Source organism: Amia ocellicauda, chromosome 3, assembly GCF_036373705.1.
Source record: "Amia ocellicauda isolate fAmiCal2 chromosome 3, fAmiCal2.hap1, whole genome shotgun sequence".
Taxonomy (NCBI): Eukaryota; Metazoa; Chordata; class Actinopteri; order Amiiformes; family Amiidae; genus Amia; species Amia ocellicauda.
Genome location: NC_089852.1, coordinates 21,129,465 through 21,145,234, shown reverse-complemented (window position 1 = coordinate 21,145,234; position 15,770 = coordinate 21,129,465). Strand labels below are relative to the sequence as shown.

Below are 15,770 nucleotides of genomic sequence, written 5' to 3'. Positions count from 1 at the left end.
CCTGTGTTGCCCACAGGTGCAGGGCACAAGCAGCCTGTCCAGAGCTGCAGAGACAGCGGTCCGGACCACTCTGGTGGAAGACTCCTGTGCATCATCAGCATCTGTCACGGCAGGGGAACACGGCTTGCTGGAGCCCGTCACAATATTAAGGGCCTGTAAATGCTAAGCAGAATGCTTCAGAGCCTTGCTCAGCTTGTGCGCACACAATTCCACCGTCTGCAGCTCAGGTTCAATCCCTACTTGCTGTGTGTGTCAGGATACCATCCTCTGTTGGCCTAGCTAGCAGGCCTTTGACAATATACTAGAATACATATTGTTTAATATGCCCACAATTGATGCATTTTCCTTATTCTTTATCTTTATAGTTTCCTGTTACCCTTTTCTTTCATTGCCTTATTGTTTTTCTTCCAGTATCCTTTTCTGCATCTCCCACCCTTTCTTTTAATTTCTTTTCCATGCCTTTTTTTGTACTGTTTTTTCTTCTCTTGCTTTATCTTGTACTTCCTTTCCTTCGTTCTTCCTATGCTGTTTTTGTTCTCCCTTTCTATTCTTCCATTCCAAACACTTGCATTACCAAGACACTGCTGTCAGTGTTCAGAAGTTGTGACGGGCCTTCAGAAAAAGGCCTATAAGTAGGTCATGCCTTAAGAACCGGGGTAGATTCCTTCTGTGAAAAGGCCAGAATGTTTTTAGCAGGATGCACATGACCTGTCTACTATAAACTCAGTTGGCTTGTCCCACCAAGTGTTAACAGCTGCAAAACTAGTCCCAAAGCAACTGCACTTTGTTTTGGGCATGGACACAAAACACAGAAGGAGCCCAATTATATTTTACAGCAAACGTTTTAGGACACTAGCACATAGCCTGTAATTACAGCAATTATGTTTTTTTTCAATATGTCTAATGTGTTCTGTTTATCTCTATGTCTATTATTAATGGGAAGTAGTGCAAAACAGGATCAGTGTGTCCTGCAGGATAGCAGCTCCATCTCAAATACTTCTGCACACCCACAAATTCTGTGATCAACAAACTGATAATAATAATAATGATGATTATTATTTTTTATAATAATTATACTGGTGGTGTTCACAGTTGTAATAGTTTGTTACATTTTTGCTCTGTAAGAGATATTTTGAATGACTTAACACAAACTGGACATTCACTTAGTTTCCTGCCCAGGGGGAGTTCAATTTTTAAACAGGGTCAAAAGTGAGCAGGCATATCCAGCAGGTGAAAGAATGAAAGCTGATGGAGGGGAGCACAGTTGGACAAGCACTATTTACAGATGAATGGTTCCTTCCTCCAGCTCTGTACCCCGTCCTCGACACAGGCCAGAGCTGTCGTGCAACCCTAAATGCTAAAGCTTAAACCAGTCCTCGAAGGGTAAGAGAGTGTTTTTCTTTTAATTTTACATGAGCTCTGAAGGAATTCATTGAACTACTCCTAAGACAAGAGCTCTTCACTTAAATAGCAGTTCTGAAGAGGTTGTTCTGAAAAATACAACATTACATATTCCCACATGTTGCTTCTCGAATTTGTGACCCACTTCGTGTCATTTTCCTTTCCACTCTTGACATGCCAACATCTTTTTTCGTCGAAGGTTGTGTCACAGAATTATAAAGAAGTCATTTCCCTGGCACTCTGTGTTAAGTATTAGAAGGAGGGGGTGGCAGCGAGCCCTTTCTTTCCATTTTGAAGAATGGTTTTAAAAAATAAAGCTAAAATAGGTGTTCTAGAGGGAAAACACGCTTTTTATTGCTGTGAAAAGCTGTCAGGATGTTTTAAGTACATAAATCTGTCGTGAAAACATCCTGAATAAAAATGGGAAGAATTGGGCTCTTGTTTACTATTTATAACCGTAAAACATAAAGACGTGGTTAAAAAAAACTTTGTAGCACAGAAGAACACAAAAACCTCTGGTGGACTCCAGCAGTTTCTTTAATTTCTCAGTCTCGGTTCAGGGCATGTGGCAATCTAAAACAGATTAACTGAAGTGAAGGCTAGCATTAGGTTTGTATTTGCGAGGGATGGAGATATTTGAGCAGAGGAACTCACTGTCTAGGCAGGGGTCACACACCGTCTGCGTCACACCACATGGCTTCACCACACCCTCTCCTGGCTGGCACACTTCACAGCACTCCCCACTCAAAGTGAACTGCTTGCTTACACAGTCCTCCTTGGCAGCCAGGGCCCCCACCTACAGAGAGAGATGGGAATGAGTTAATATGTATTTTACTGTACGATGCATAATGAAATACACTAATGCGTAATTTTGCGGAACTCAGCAGTACACTTGCAGTAATACACAACATTTGAACAATGATAAAGCAGAAAGACAATAAACATAAAAATGCTTGAATGCAATCTTTACATTATTTTCAAACAATACGTCATACAGAGTTGACAGTTGACCTGTCCAGCAAAGACAGTTTTCACCAAATGCTCTTCATACTTCTGCATCAACGGGACAAACTCTTTTCCCCATATGTATGGATACTACTGATATATTATTTTTAATATAAAATGTATCCTTTTAAGAGGGGACCTCAGATCTGAGTTTTTGGGGATCAGAGAATGTCAAGCTGCCTAAAGTTAGACTATTGAGAAACCAAAATAAATCTCAATGCATGGTGGCCTTCCTTGAAACGAAATACACAAATGTTTATTTCTGTAAGTTAAGTTCTCAAAATCCTCCTCACCTCAGCCCACCTTGCCAGCCAGCTCTTCTGGTCAATCTGCTAGCCTGTACTGTCCCTCTCCCTGTCCTTTACCTTGGCAGCTACTTCTTGCAACCTCTCTATTGCCTAACCATACCTAGTTTTGTAATTATTAGGCTTGTACTAACAGGACCTAATTACAGTCTGTGGCTGCAGTACAAAGCTGAAATGTCCCAGCTTACTTAGAAACATGCATATGGTTTTAAGCACTGGGGCACCTCCATAGGAAATTCACAGAAATGGTTTGACCTGATTTGTGTGGATCTGTGTAACATGAACTGTCTACTATCTTGTGAGGAGGATAGGACATATGTAGACCCAACTTATATATAATCTTTACAGCAGCTCTTTTTCTAAAATTCAGTTATAAGCAAACCCATTTCACTTTTCAAAATTCTTTAACTTGAATGAGCTATCAAGCTATCACCTCACACAATACACTAAACAGCACTCTCCAATTAATTGCTTGCATGTCACAGACGTATTTTTTGACTGCACCAATAAAATCCTGAATGAATCTCTGTTAACGCTATAGTAATTCATTTGTTTGAAGTTTTTTTTTTAATTAGCTGAACCAGATAATCTTATGAACAAATGAGATGTCTATTTTATGAAGCTGCCGATTTAATGTAGTGAGCCAGCTGCATGCTCTGTACACACAGAGAATTAGGCAATTTGTGTCAGGAGTGTTTGCCAAAGAGACGTGTGTGTTTGTGTTGTCACAACCCTGCTGTTTCTGCTTAGAGAGCTATTTTCTCATTCCAACTGTCTCAGCACTGACTTCCCTAGTGTTTCCCTAGGCAGAATGGGAGGAAGTAAGACTGGGGGGGACACACCTCAGAATTGCTCAGTCCTGATCACTGATCCTCACGCAGCTGTCCCCCTTCCCTCCTCCACCATCAGAGTTACGCAAGCCTTTCCATTTTTTTTTTGTCTGGTTTGGGGTTTTGTGTTGTTTTGAATTTAGCAAGTCGTAAATAACACATTCAAGATCAGCAACAGAGGATGAAATGGCAGAGAGCTTTAAACTGCTTCTTGAATTCTACATATTAAGTCAACATTTATTTTATTTTTTTCTGCTTGAACAAACGGAAAAGTCTGCCCAACACACTTTTTCCTGCTGTGGTTTTCATAAAATACTTATTGCTGCCTAATGCCAAACTATGAATGACTCTTAAGAATCTTAGTTCTCTCATCCGTCACAACTCCTGGGTTTCGTTTTCTTTAACAAGTTGAGCTCATAAAATGTGATAAAGCACGCAAACACTAAAGGATCTTGATACCCACAAAACATGATCAAAACTTCCTCTGACAGAGTAAGACAGAGGGTTTCATTCCAAGGTGATGGCGGAACGGCACAGGCAGTCAATCAGTGCAGGGCTTGTGAATGTAATGCTCATCCCACATGTGAAGAACAATTGTGCCCGATGCTTAAAATTAAGAGAGAGCATCCCTATGCAGGTGAGCCCTGTGAATGTGATTTAACGGTGTGTAACGGTGATTTAATGTCCTTTGTTCCGAAAAGGAAAGTGAGGAAAGAAATAGTCAGATTCATTGTCTACTGTGCTAGGCATGTTGCACAGAACTGTGGGGATTTGAAAACTAGGAAACTGAGACATAAAGAAAGGATAGTTTCTGTTGTGTTTAAAGTTGTGACAACTCCAAGACAGCTGTTTCCAGTAAAACATGTAAAACGATTTAATCTCCAGAGCCAAAATCCTCACGCCGTACACAGTAATCAGTTCGACATAAGTACTTAATACCCACACTGTAGAACTGTGTGTTACTGTAACTCACTGCAGCACTGTAACTCAGTGTGCAGACATAACCGTTTTTTCTTTTGGGGGTGGGGGGGGTGGTGGACATAAGACCTTTAATCTGCGTCCCACTGAACAAGATCAAACATACAGAGAGAGGAATGCGGTTCACACTGCAGGTGCATTAGAAGGCCGGTCCTCAGGCTAAGGTCAGTATTGTAATCTTTCAGTTGCTTTTCAAAGGCAGAGGAGCTCGAGGACTGCTGTGTGTTTGGTCCTGGACACCCTGGAATGCTCCTTCTCCAAATGCTGGTGGAATTCCATAGACGCACCTGGAGTTTGTAAACGTCTTGAGGCGGCAACCATTGCAGAAGTGCATCGGGAGTCTCAGCGTGGTGTCAGGGAAGGGCAGAGGTCAGGGAACAGGACGCCGGTTAAGCAGTCTGCGCTAATGAACCACAGCATCTCTAGGTTTCAATGTCTCTCACTGTAACTGTTCCAAGTTGGATCCCAGAGCCCGGAGAATGTTTGTTCTAGTCCAAGCTGTACCTCCTACCCATTACAGTTAAGATACCACTGTGGTGGCAGAAGGTGACCAATTATGGTTGGAGTTGGGGTTGGGGTATAGGGCATTTTTATTGGTTGTTCTCTTAGCAGGCAGAAAGCACCTGCATGGCTGTGTAGAGTTAGGTGCCACTGTGTCTGTCTGTCTTCAGGAATGTCAATGCTGTAGTCATTTTGTGTTTTTTCCCCTGATTTTGCTCTGCATTTGACCTAATTCACATGACTTTAACTGGGTAATCATCATGCTTTAATCAGTGTACTTTGCTTCACTTCCCCTGTAGCTTCATCCCTACAGTAATAATGTAGTGGCATCATATGTGGATGGACACCAAAGTAAAAGAGGGAAATTAACATCTGTATATGTCACAGTCCTAGACATCAGTGTGTGGTATGCAGTATGCATCCAGCACCCTTCCTTTTTGTTTGTAAAACTGAAGTAATGTAACATCTGTCCTTGGTTCTGCAGAACTGAGCATTTACTAGATGTACTTTGTGACACAGAAAACCCAAAGAGAAGTGCAAAGGGGGTCATGTGAATCTGATAAAAAGGCCAACGAAGAACCTCGGGGGTTTGTAATCTTGACCAGAAGCCCCTCCAGGGAGTGAATTTCAGACCCCCCCTGTTTTACACAAATATGCCAACCTTTGCTATCTGCCAGATCTCCTTATGACATTCCACAAGTGTTAAGATTGAAAGGCTGATGTCTTTGGATGCATTCCTGAGTCAGGTTAATGGATTCCGCTCAAAAACAAACGTCACTTATGGGCGAGGAAGCACTCCCGGCAATGAGCGTGGAGGGGCGGGGGGATGAGAAGAGAGCATCAGAGACATCTGAGGGGAAGTGTGTGTTCATGTCCATTAGTGGCCTATTCAGCAGAACAGCTGAGAAACATCTGCTGCCAAAAAAAAACATTCTTAAGGGGTCCGTTTTTTCCTCTCTTCCTCTCAGCATCCGATTCTTCGGGTGATTTCTTTTCATGGACTTTGGGGGTTGTTTTGGTTTGGTTTTTGGCTTGGCTTTTTACTATCTATAGACACGAAAGACAGCAAATCCAAATGTTGTGCATGCATGGCAATTGTCAGGCTTTAATCATGGTTGTAATCTACAACTGTGCAATAACAGAGATTTGTTTTTTGCTTCAGAGCCTGATATGCTCCCCTACATTTTAAAAGCCCTTAACAGTTTAGAAAGGGATTGGGCTAAGACTGGGGTAGGTCAGTCTGGGGGTGTGGAGACAAGTTCAGTTTGTGGGGCAGTAAAGGACTGAAAGTGGGTTAATGCTCATGCCTTCCCCCCCACACTCAAGGACTCTGCAGCAACACCCCCCCGGCACACTCAATGAATGCAGAAAACCCAAAGCTCATCCCTATGTGGAAACTGGGAACACCTTTTTCTTTATGACTATTAGGAGGTGGTCAATCCAATCTCTTACCCCCCCACAAACACACACACACTACTGTTGGTACCTCCACACCAATCCTGCCCATCGCTTGAGAGTCTGTGTTGCCAAGCTGGTGTCCTCCAGGAGAAATCTCTTGGCTCAGGGTAATTAAATCCTCCACTCTGACAATCTTCCTGGAAAGGGGGCTGAGGAGTCAGCAAGGCTTCTCACATTCACAACCCCCCACCCCCACTAACATGGGTAATGGAAGTATTAATGCTGTGCAGACAGAGCAGACACTGCATGGCTCTTCTCTTGTCTAAAGCAAATCCTTATTTCTGTGTTCTCTCAATCAACACAGGAAAGCCTCCCCTGGCAGAATTCTCCGCACAGAAAAGAGAAGAAAATGTCTGTGATCAATATAGACGATACAGTGCATTTTGGCTACATTCCAAGTTTGGTTTTGGTTTTTGTTCTGTCTGTGTTTTGTCTTTGGGTGAAACAAACACATGGGTTTAAGTTCACATTAAAATCTGTTCTGGTATGAATATTACAATAATTATTATTGAATCACAGGTGGTATTTCAGTATACCTTGCAACAACCTCACTATCTTGTCTGTGCAGGAGATCACAGAGAGCTGTTTATTTTAATAGGGAGACAATAGATGTTACATATAGATTCATTAATTTCTCCTTATTGGGGAACAGATTAACCAGAGCCATGTCAGGTTGATGGTAATAATGCAGGTATAATAGCTACAGCAACAGAATTATATCCAGCTGGACTGGATTTGATTGCATTCATTAAATATATATTACAGGGACCAGAGCTGGGAGGAGGTGGGTGGGTGCATTTGACTGCCCTGCATGAGCCCCCAGTTGTAGTAAGTGTAGAAGGGGAGGAGAGAGTAGTGACAGTGACCTCTGCTGGGGAGCGATGGAAGCGAACCTAGGAGATGTAACTTAGTCGAGGTCCAGATTTTGACCTTTCCCCCTTAACCAGGCTCGATTTGACCCCCGAATGAAGCGGCCAGCTACTTTTGCCATGGCCACTCGTGGAGCTCAAGCACACGCAACACCAAGCCCCATTACTGTCCAGTCAATAATGCCCTCCAGCAGAGACGGAATCATGTGATCAACCAGCCACTGGGACGTTGCCATGTGAGAGCTGGCTGGAGCAGGTAAAATCCGTTTAAACACAGATGTTAGCCAGGCCACACCCCCTGCCCCACTCCTCAGTTACTGAGCAGTGTTGCACAAAATCAGCTGTCGGAGGCTCGGGGGGAAGGTTTGTCTGGTCCTGAACAGAGAGACTCATCTTTTGCAGGAATGACTCACCCAGACATTCGCCTTAGCCTTAGGTGGAAGAAATACATTTACTTTTTCATTTCTGCATGTCTTAATTTCCCAACCTCTAATTTTTTTTATGTTTTTTCACATCACTATTCTACCCTTTATCTTCCACCTTGCATACCTTTCTGGGTAGACTCCTAATTTCTCTGCTTTTTCAATAATAATGATCATGACGAGCATAATAATAATAATAATAATAATATGTCTTTATATGGCACTCTTCATCCTTAAGAATACCAAAGCCCTTTAAATTCAATTGGGCAATGTCTTGATCTGCTACTAAACAGCTGCACTATCTTAAACACAGCTATTTTTCTTGGCAGATGAGGCACAGGAGTGAGAAATTGCTGAATCCAACAATTAAAATTGAGAGGGATATGTAGATAGGCCAGACCCAAGACAGCCTGAGTTTGAAGATGCCTATCTGTAATGGCTCATCAACTGACCAGAGTTTGGGTGGGACGCTCTGTAAAAGGATTTCCATTTTCACTTTTGCATCTTCAGCAGAGTGAAATGAATCCAATCCTATCAGGGCTCTGCAATCACGACAACGCCCCCCCCCCCCCCCCCCCAGCTCGCATGCCCTGTTACACGTGTGTGTGTTTGTCTGTGCTTGGGTGCCTGGGCAGTCTTCCTTGTATTCCCACGAAGGGATGAATATGTTTGACTCCCTGACCCCAGCTGTCAGCAGCAGTTTGGTGCTCTGAAAATCATCGTGGCTAAGAGGGCTCTTTATACCTTTCCAAAGAGAACATAATGGGCCCATCTGTGCAACACACGCCCACTCTCTTAACCCTCCTCTCCCTGCTAGTGCCTCTCTCCCTGACGTGCTTGTACACGGTTCACAATGTTACAGCTTTAGACCTGGATTTAGGCTAAACTGCTGGAAGGGGATTCTGGAAGGTCTTTTAAGATACTAATGATTTTGGATTCCAAAGGCCATAGTGGTCCTACAGTATCTGGGCACTGTGGCCGCCTGCTTCTCTGGGCTATCTCTGACCTTGTTGCAGCCTCGCTGTCTTGTTGCATCCCAAAATACAACTCCAGGGTCTCCAACCCTTACCATCCTCTCCAATCACTAGGATCGTTAGGATACATGCAGAGCTTTAAAACTAAACCAAACATAATGAAAACGCCATAACTTAAATTCATAGCTGTGGCAAGAAATCCTTATTTTACTCACTTTTCTAAATGTAAACTATTTATCAGTATAGTAAAATCACCAGTTGCTATCCATCCACCCATTTTCAGTAACCACTTCACCCAGTACAGGGTCACCAGTCAGTTGATATCTGCCTTTTTACAATATCATTTGGACAGCAAATATTTGATTTGCTGTTTTTATAAGGAAAAGGTAAACACAAATTCTGGATTTGCAAACATCCTTTGACCCACAGCAATGGACAGACAGCACAATGTGTAATGTACAGACCAAAGTTTCACAAGAGTTTCTACAGCAAGCAGAATGTTTACTGTACCCAAGAATATTACAAATACAAAAACTCTACTGTGTCTGTATTACACAGCAGAATTAAACCGTTTTCTTTACATAGTTTTAAGTTGTTTGATAGTATTTGTATTATTCGCCTATTGCCATCTAAGATTAAAGTACAACCACATCATAAACGTACATCTTTGGACATAACATGCCACATAAAACATGGAATCGGCTGGTTCAACCGTCTCGAGTTTCCCGTACAGATAACTGAACACGACTGCGCACTTTCACTGCTGCTTCCCATTTCAGAGCAGCCACCCCAGCGGCAGCGCTTTTAAGTCCCGCGGCAAGAGAGCTGATCTCGTCCCCTGCGGTTCCTCTGTCAATAGCGAGGGCATGTCCTTGTAGCCTGAGCTGGGCTTCACTGTTTAAGCTTTACAGGCTGCGACGCACTAGGCTTGGATAATCATACGTTTGCTCAATTTGACCTTCGACTCCAACCTGCGAACAGACCGAGCGCGAAGTTGCGCACAGGAGGAGTGGGTTTGCGCTGGCGGTCTGAGGAGCGCGCAGAATTGGCTACAAAGGGGGGCTGTAGTTATTGTTGCCGCCACTGTTGATACAAATAATAATAACAGACGATTTGGTGTAGGTTATATGACATGTAGTGCAGCCCTAAAACTGCCTTGGACAGTTTAAGGACTGTGTATGAGTGCGTAATAATGACAGTTACTGTAATATAAAGCTACCACATTTGGTTGTAACTGTCTCGACCTTCTCGGTTTGCTAAGCATTTTGTCTGTTCATTCGAAGTGAATAATGCCAAAGAGCGAGACGGGCACCGACTTGTTTAGTTTACTCCCTAATGTGTGCACTGTAACAGACGTCTGCAAACTCGGATTGTAAGACCCCCACACACAATATGTTTTTGTAGCAGATGAGGGGTTAAGATTAAATGAGCAAATATACTAAATCGGCTCCTTAGGCTGGAGGAATCGTTCGCCAAGGCATCCTTATGCAGCTGTCATGGAAGGAGGGCTGAAACACATCACGACTCTTTCCTGAGTGGAGCAATTAAAAGCAAACTGCACAGCCCAGGAAATAGGGAGCCCTGTTGATCTGCATTAGGGACTTGATCAGGGAGTCTAATTGTCTTCGGTAGCAGCCAGCCGAGTGATTTCTCTAAGGTTATTACACACGGCTGTGCTAATTATCGGTGAGCTCCACGGGCAGCGCTGCCACACGGTATCCTCTGCTTAAAGATGCTGACTATTTTGCTTACAGTTTAATGTGATTTAATAATTCATTGATACACATGTACACTGCAACTCTCCTCAGAAACATAAGTGGTGCGCACTTTCCTATTTCTGATTTTTTTTGAAGAAGAAGAAGAAGTAATGGATACTTTTATTATTATTATTATTATTATTATTATTATTTCCAAAAACTCTCAATAACATGAACAAATATTGGATGTACAGGGAGTTAGGTCGTTATCATTTAGTGGCGCATCCCGTACCCAACATGCTCAAACAGCGCGCACACACCCTATCCGCACATTTTACACACTGGGAAGGTCTAAATAGCCAGAAAACATGTCCAATTATTCCAAGCGCAATTGCGAAACAGTACCTCGGGCTCCGTGACACTCGGCGTGGGAACACGAGAATGAATGCCGCCGTCTGGGAAAAGAGACCGAGCGAGCAGGCAGCGCTGACAGAGAGCAGGGAACCGTGTCTTGGCTTCCCCTCACTGGCAGGTGAACCCACCCCGCACTGGACCCGTCGCTTGACCCGGGCGCACAGTGGCTCTTGTGGACCCTGAAGTCAGCAGACAATGCAACGAACAGCAGACACTCACCGCCCCCAGAAGCAGCACCAGCATCGCGGTACCCATGTTGTCCCCTCACAGCTCTTCAGCGGCTCGCAGGCAGGCAGGCAGGCTTAGCGTTATCGGTAAAATACCAATATCCTTTTGGGGAAGTTTAATTTCTTTCAGATCTAGTATAAAAAAAAGAATGATCTCTAATAGTTTCTGGAGTTGTCCTTTAATTAGAGGTCTGTCCTTATATAAGCTTCTCCTCGCCCTGGGATGTCGTTCAGCCCGCGGTGCTTCGCAGTGCGTGTGCGCTGTGCGGGACCCCTGGCCGAGTGTGGCAGGTTGTTGCGGGGCGCAGGAGGAGAGGAGACACTGGGGTCGCGGTGAGACGTGGCCGTGTTCTTGCTTTCAGAGCACTGAGACGCCTCTCACGGGTTTTGCCAGGGACCAATACGAGTCACTCCCCCTTTACGTTTTCTCTCTCTCTCTCTCTCTCTCTCTCTCTCTCTCTCTCTGTTTACTGCGAGAGAAAGCATCCCACATGGCCACCTATATGTATCTATCCGTCTATGTATCTTTTGGTCTCTGTTATTGTTATTATTATTATCTGTTATTACTGTTAATCGATTAATTAAAACTGTTCAGAAATTACTTTCCCATCACTACTCTGCACACCTTTTCTACTTGATAATATAAACGAAAATCTGTTTATCCGTCTACCTTTGCAGTTAGTAATGAAGTATACAATTATATATATATATATATATATATATATATATATATATATATATATATATATATATATATATATATATATATATATATAGGCTCTATAAAGTAAATTATTTCTAAGTGTAATGAAAATGTGTAATACAAATTTACATTCAATTTGAGGATTGTATGTCTGGTACTAGACAAAAATATCATATCTTATACTGATTATTCTGTCTTATCTAGCAATTTCTTAGGCACAGACTAACACGAGTATTGGATGAACTTCAACTTGACGTTGATCTCAGCGAGAGCTCGTTGTGTTATATACAACATACCGGAAGGGGGAGACAAAAACGCGTGCAATTGCTTTCACTGCAGTCAGTGGAGCTCAGTTAGGCGGTCAACCGGTCCCAACGGTCGCTGTCTGCATCTTGGACGTCCTACCTTGCATCACTGTATTACACCAAACAGGAGCACATTTGAAAATCATGCTCTATGTATATATTGTGCTTAGGGTTGTTTTTGCACCAATTATATCTTTATCATCATCCTACTACCATCTACAAAATTACATCTTTTCTACAGGCATTGTAGAGAAATTTGCTATCTCTGTGAATTGTAGATTGAGTTACAGAACAACATCAAAAATATTATACAACCTTATGTTCTCAGTCAACTAATGTTATCTCCGAAACCAGAATACCAAATAATGAAAGGAAGGGAAAATCCCATTCCAAGGTTTGCAATCTGGAGCAGATGTGTTTGTGTCTGCATTTCATTTATCTGTCTTCAAGAGGAGCAGAAGAGCACTGTAATTCAATACACACATTGACTGATTCCGTATCGTCACTCCCCGCTACCTGAAGCTGCCAATGTGAGAGCCCACCTTGAGACCCACTCCTCTATCTCTCTCGCTTTCTCTGTCTTTCATTCCCTCACCCACACAAACTCTCTCTCTCTCTCTCTCTCTCTCTCTCTCTCTCTCTCTCTCTCTCTCTCTCTCTCTCTCTCTCTCTGTATCTGAGCTCTCCAGGCCCCAGGTTTGGAATTAATGAGCAAGGCTGAGGTTAACACCAGGCTCCTTCCCCAGGCAAATCCACTCAGCTGGAAAATCACCTTCCTCTTCATCTGGGGGAATGACAAGACTGTGTCACACACATGACAGGCCTTGCAATTGATTATTATTATTATTATTATTATATACACTTTATGAATCACTGTACTACAGCCTTACCATGGGGAACTGGATTGGTCACATGGCATTATATAAAGACCGCTATTATAATGGACTCCTTTGTTTTTGATTGTTCTGCTCCTGTAGGCCATATTTTGCATATTATTACATGCTTACAGAGCCCTGTGCAATACCCAAACAGTATGTGGTCCCCTGTACTTGTGCATCCTGCAAGTCTAAGGTTGAAGGAAAAATAATATTTAAAAACACAAAGGGCTAAGCATGTTTGAAGCACTGTGAAGTTCTTTGGTGGTGGTGGTGCTGGTTAGATAATTACCATGATCAGAGTACAAAAAAAATAACTTTCTAAAACTTATTTCAAGGAAACAAATAATGGAATCAGTTTAGCTTGACACAGAGCTAAATATACTGTTGTCATATACTGTTGCTCACCTGATAAATCTGTTCAAAAGTGCTTTCTTGCTGAAACAATCTGAAGCATGCAAAGGGATAAGCAACACATAAGGAATGAACTGCCAGGAGAGTACAGATGATATAAACCTCTCCTTAAGACCATTTATCTGAGCATTATTCTTTTATAGCTTCAGGCTGGCTTTCTTTCCAGCATGTGGTGTATCAGTTTGATGCGGCGCACTTTGCTTTGAAGTGTCTGACAGACTAACCTTGATAGATGTATGTCGGTTTGTATTCCACAGAGATTGACATACATTTATTACACACACAACACACAAAAAAGTGCACAGTGCATATGATTTTGTTCATGAAGCTATAAAAATCACTTTGCCACAGGGGTGTTATTGACAACATGCTATCTGTGCAAAGGTGTCACACATACAATACTTTAATTGCAATGTAGTTTCTAGAATATAAGAGAAGCTGGACGTTTTAGGAAGTTTTTCGATGCAAACTAGAATTATGGATGGCTCACATAGGAAGAATCAGTGATATGCATCTAGAGCCCATTGTATCATTAGTAGTATTAATGTGTTACCATGTAAATTAGACTCTTCAAAACAGCAGTTTTTGTGTCAAATTAAAAAAATATACTGTTCATGCCTTTATGCTATCTCATGTCTCCCAATCTCACCCAATGCACCTAGTGATATATCTGAGCTCATCTCAAGTTCAACAGTAAATTATGTTTGCACGTGCATCAGGAAAAGTGCCATTGGAGTTGTTTTTTTTCAGATACTGCAACACATCTGCACGCCACTGCAGGTACGAGCAAAGCCTTTCGGATCCTCTGCTCAGACAACCTTCCCCTTTAAAGGCCTAACAAGTCAGACGAGACCCTTTTTAGAAGGGCTTGGGTTACAATGACCAGTGCTTGTGTATTCCAAAATGTTATTCCATATCGATCCCTGCCTGGGTCAATGAGCCCACATCCTACAGGCAACTGAACCATTGTCTTAATTAATCAGGGCTAATCAGAAAGTTAATAGTCATTTTGTCAGGACTGAGTGTCAAAGGGTACTACTTTTACATATTCTAAAGATGTAGAAACTTTTGCACAGTAACACCTGAATAGAGAAGACACACATACTCTATCACACATGGATACGCTTCCCTCTTTACAAAAACACACACACACATGGATCTCACATTATCAAGGTCCCTTCACAATAACTGACCCAGCAACACAAGGCCGGACTATAAGAGTGACATCAGATGAGCTCTTTGGGAGTAAATGTCATGTCTTCCAAGGTTGACTTCATGTTATCCACAAAACTGGGGGTGTACAGTGTTGTTAGATGCAGTACAAGTCATGGTAGAAATGTCTTAAGTTTTATTTTTCTTGTTAACTCTTAAAAACCCAGCGTGACATATGTTTCACATATGCAGGGCAAGGAAATTGGGATCATATATTTTTTCCAAGCTACTTTTAAATATATGTGACATGTATGTCACACTGGATTCTTAAGGGTTACTGTAGTATTTTATATCAAATATCTCAGATAATGATTTCCTCCTTACCTCCAGTTAATAAGATAAGCCCCAGCTCAATTTTATTTTCAATTTAGGTTCTTTACTTACAGGGGGCTGGGGTGGTCTAGTATTTAAGGAGAAGTTTATTACCTGAAATTCCCTGGTATAAATCCTGACCCTGCCATTGTCTCTGTGTGTGTATGAGCAATTGAACTTGCTAAATCACACTTTTATTCCTCATATCTCAGCAGGAGTTGATGCTGCTTCCACTTCCACATAGTCTATGTAAATTGTTTTGCATAAAAGTTTCTTGTTAAATGGCTAATTTATAATATTTATTTTTACTTTAGATTGATTTGTCAGGCGTCTTTGTTTCGGGAACAGAGGAAAGTTTGTGGCCTGTTTGTTTGGTTCATTTCCTTCGCGGCCGTAAACAGATTAAAAGTCTGAATGCAGTCGATATTGGAATACAGCTCAGAACGATCATTAATCTGATTAGAGTAATTAGTTGCTTTTAATCCACCAATCCCCCATCTCCCCACTCGGAATGAGAGAAGCAGTTTCAAACATTATTATCAATTTGGGTCTGCTTTGCCGGTGGAGCAGAAATGCAACAATCTGTCATGTTGTAGTCACGATGACACAGGGAAAATGATGAGCTCCAGAATTGTGTGGCACATCCAGTATGTTAAAGATTTATTAATGATGTAGGACTGGTCTCCGAAAAGCTAGACAGATATGGTTCCACACTCATTGCATGCGTTTATGCTTTGCCTCCAAAAGGGTCAATGTTAATTGAATTAAGCCCTTTGAGATGATGAACCACTAATGACAAGAATTCTGGGCTTGCACATCCTTAACTGATATCTAACTTGGGCCTTTCACATTGATTGACTGCCTATCC

At 42.2% G+C, this 15,770-nt stretch overlaps 1 protein-coding gene across 1 annotated transcript in view; it reads right to left on the bottom strand.

Moving 5' to 3' along the window:
• Positions 1 to 11,464, bottom strand: part of LOC136740495 (tumor necrosis factor receptor superfamily member 16) — a 55,939-nt gene extending 44,475 nt beyond the window's left edge. Inside the window, exons 1-2 of the mRNA XM_066698442.1 lie at positions 11,074 to 11,464; positions 2,056 to 2,197 (exon numbers count right to left, since the gene is read on the bottom strand). Of these exons, the coding sequence (XP_066554539.1) occupies positions 2,056 to 2,197; positions 11,074 to 11,109 (178 nt within the window). The 5' untranslated portion in view covers positions 11,110 to 11,464. The remainder of the gene's footprint in view (positions 1 to 2,055; positions 2,198 to 11,073) is intronic.
• Positions 11,465 to 15,770: the final 4,306 nt, after the last annotated feature.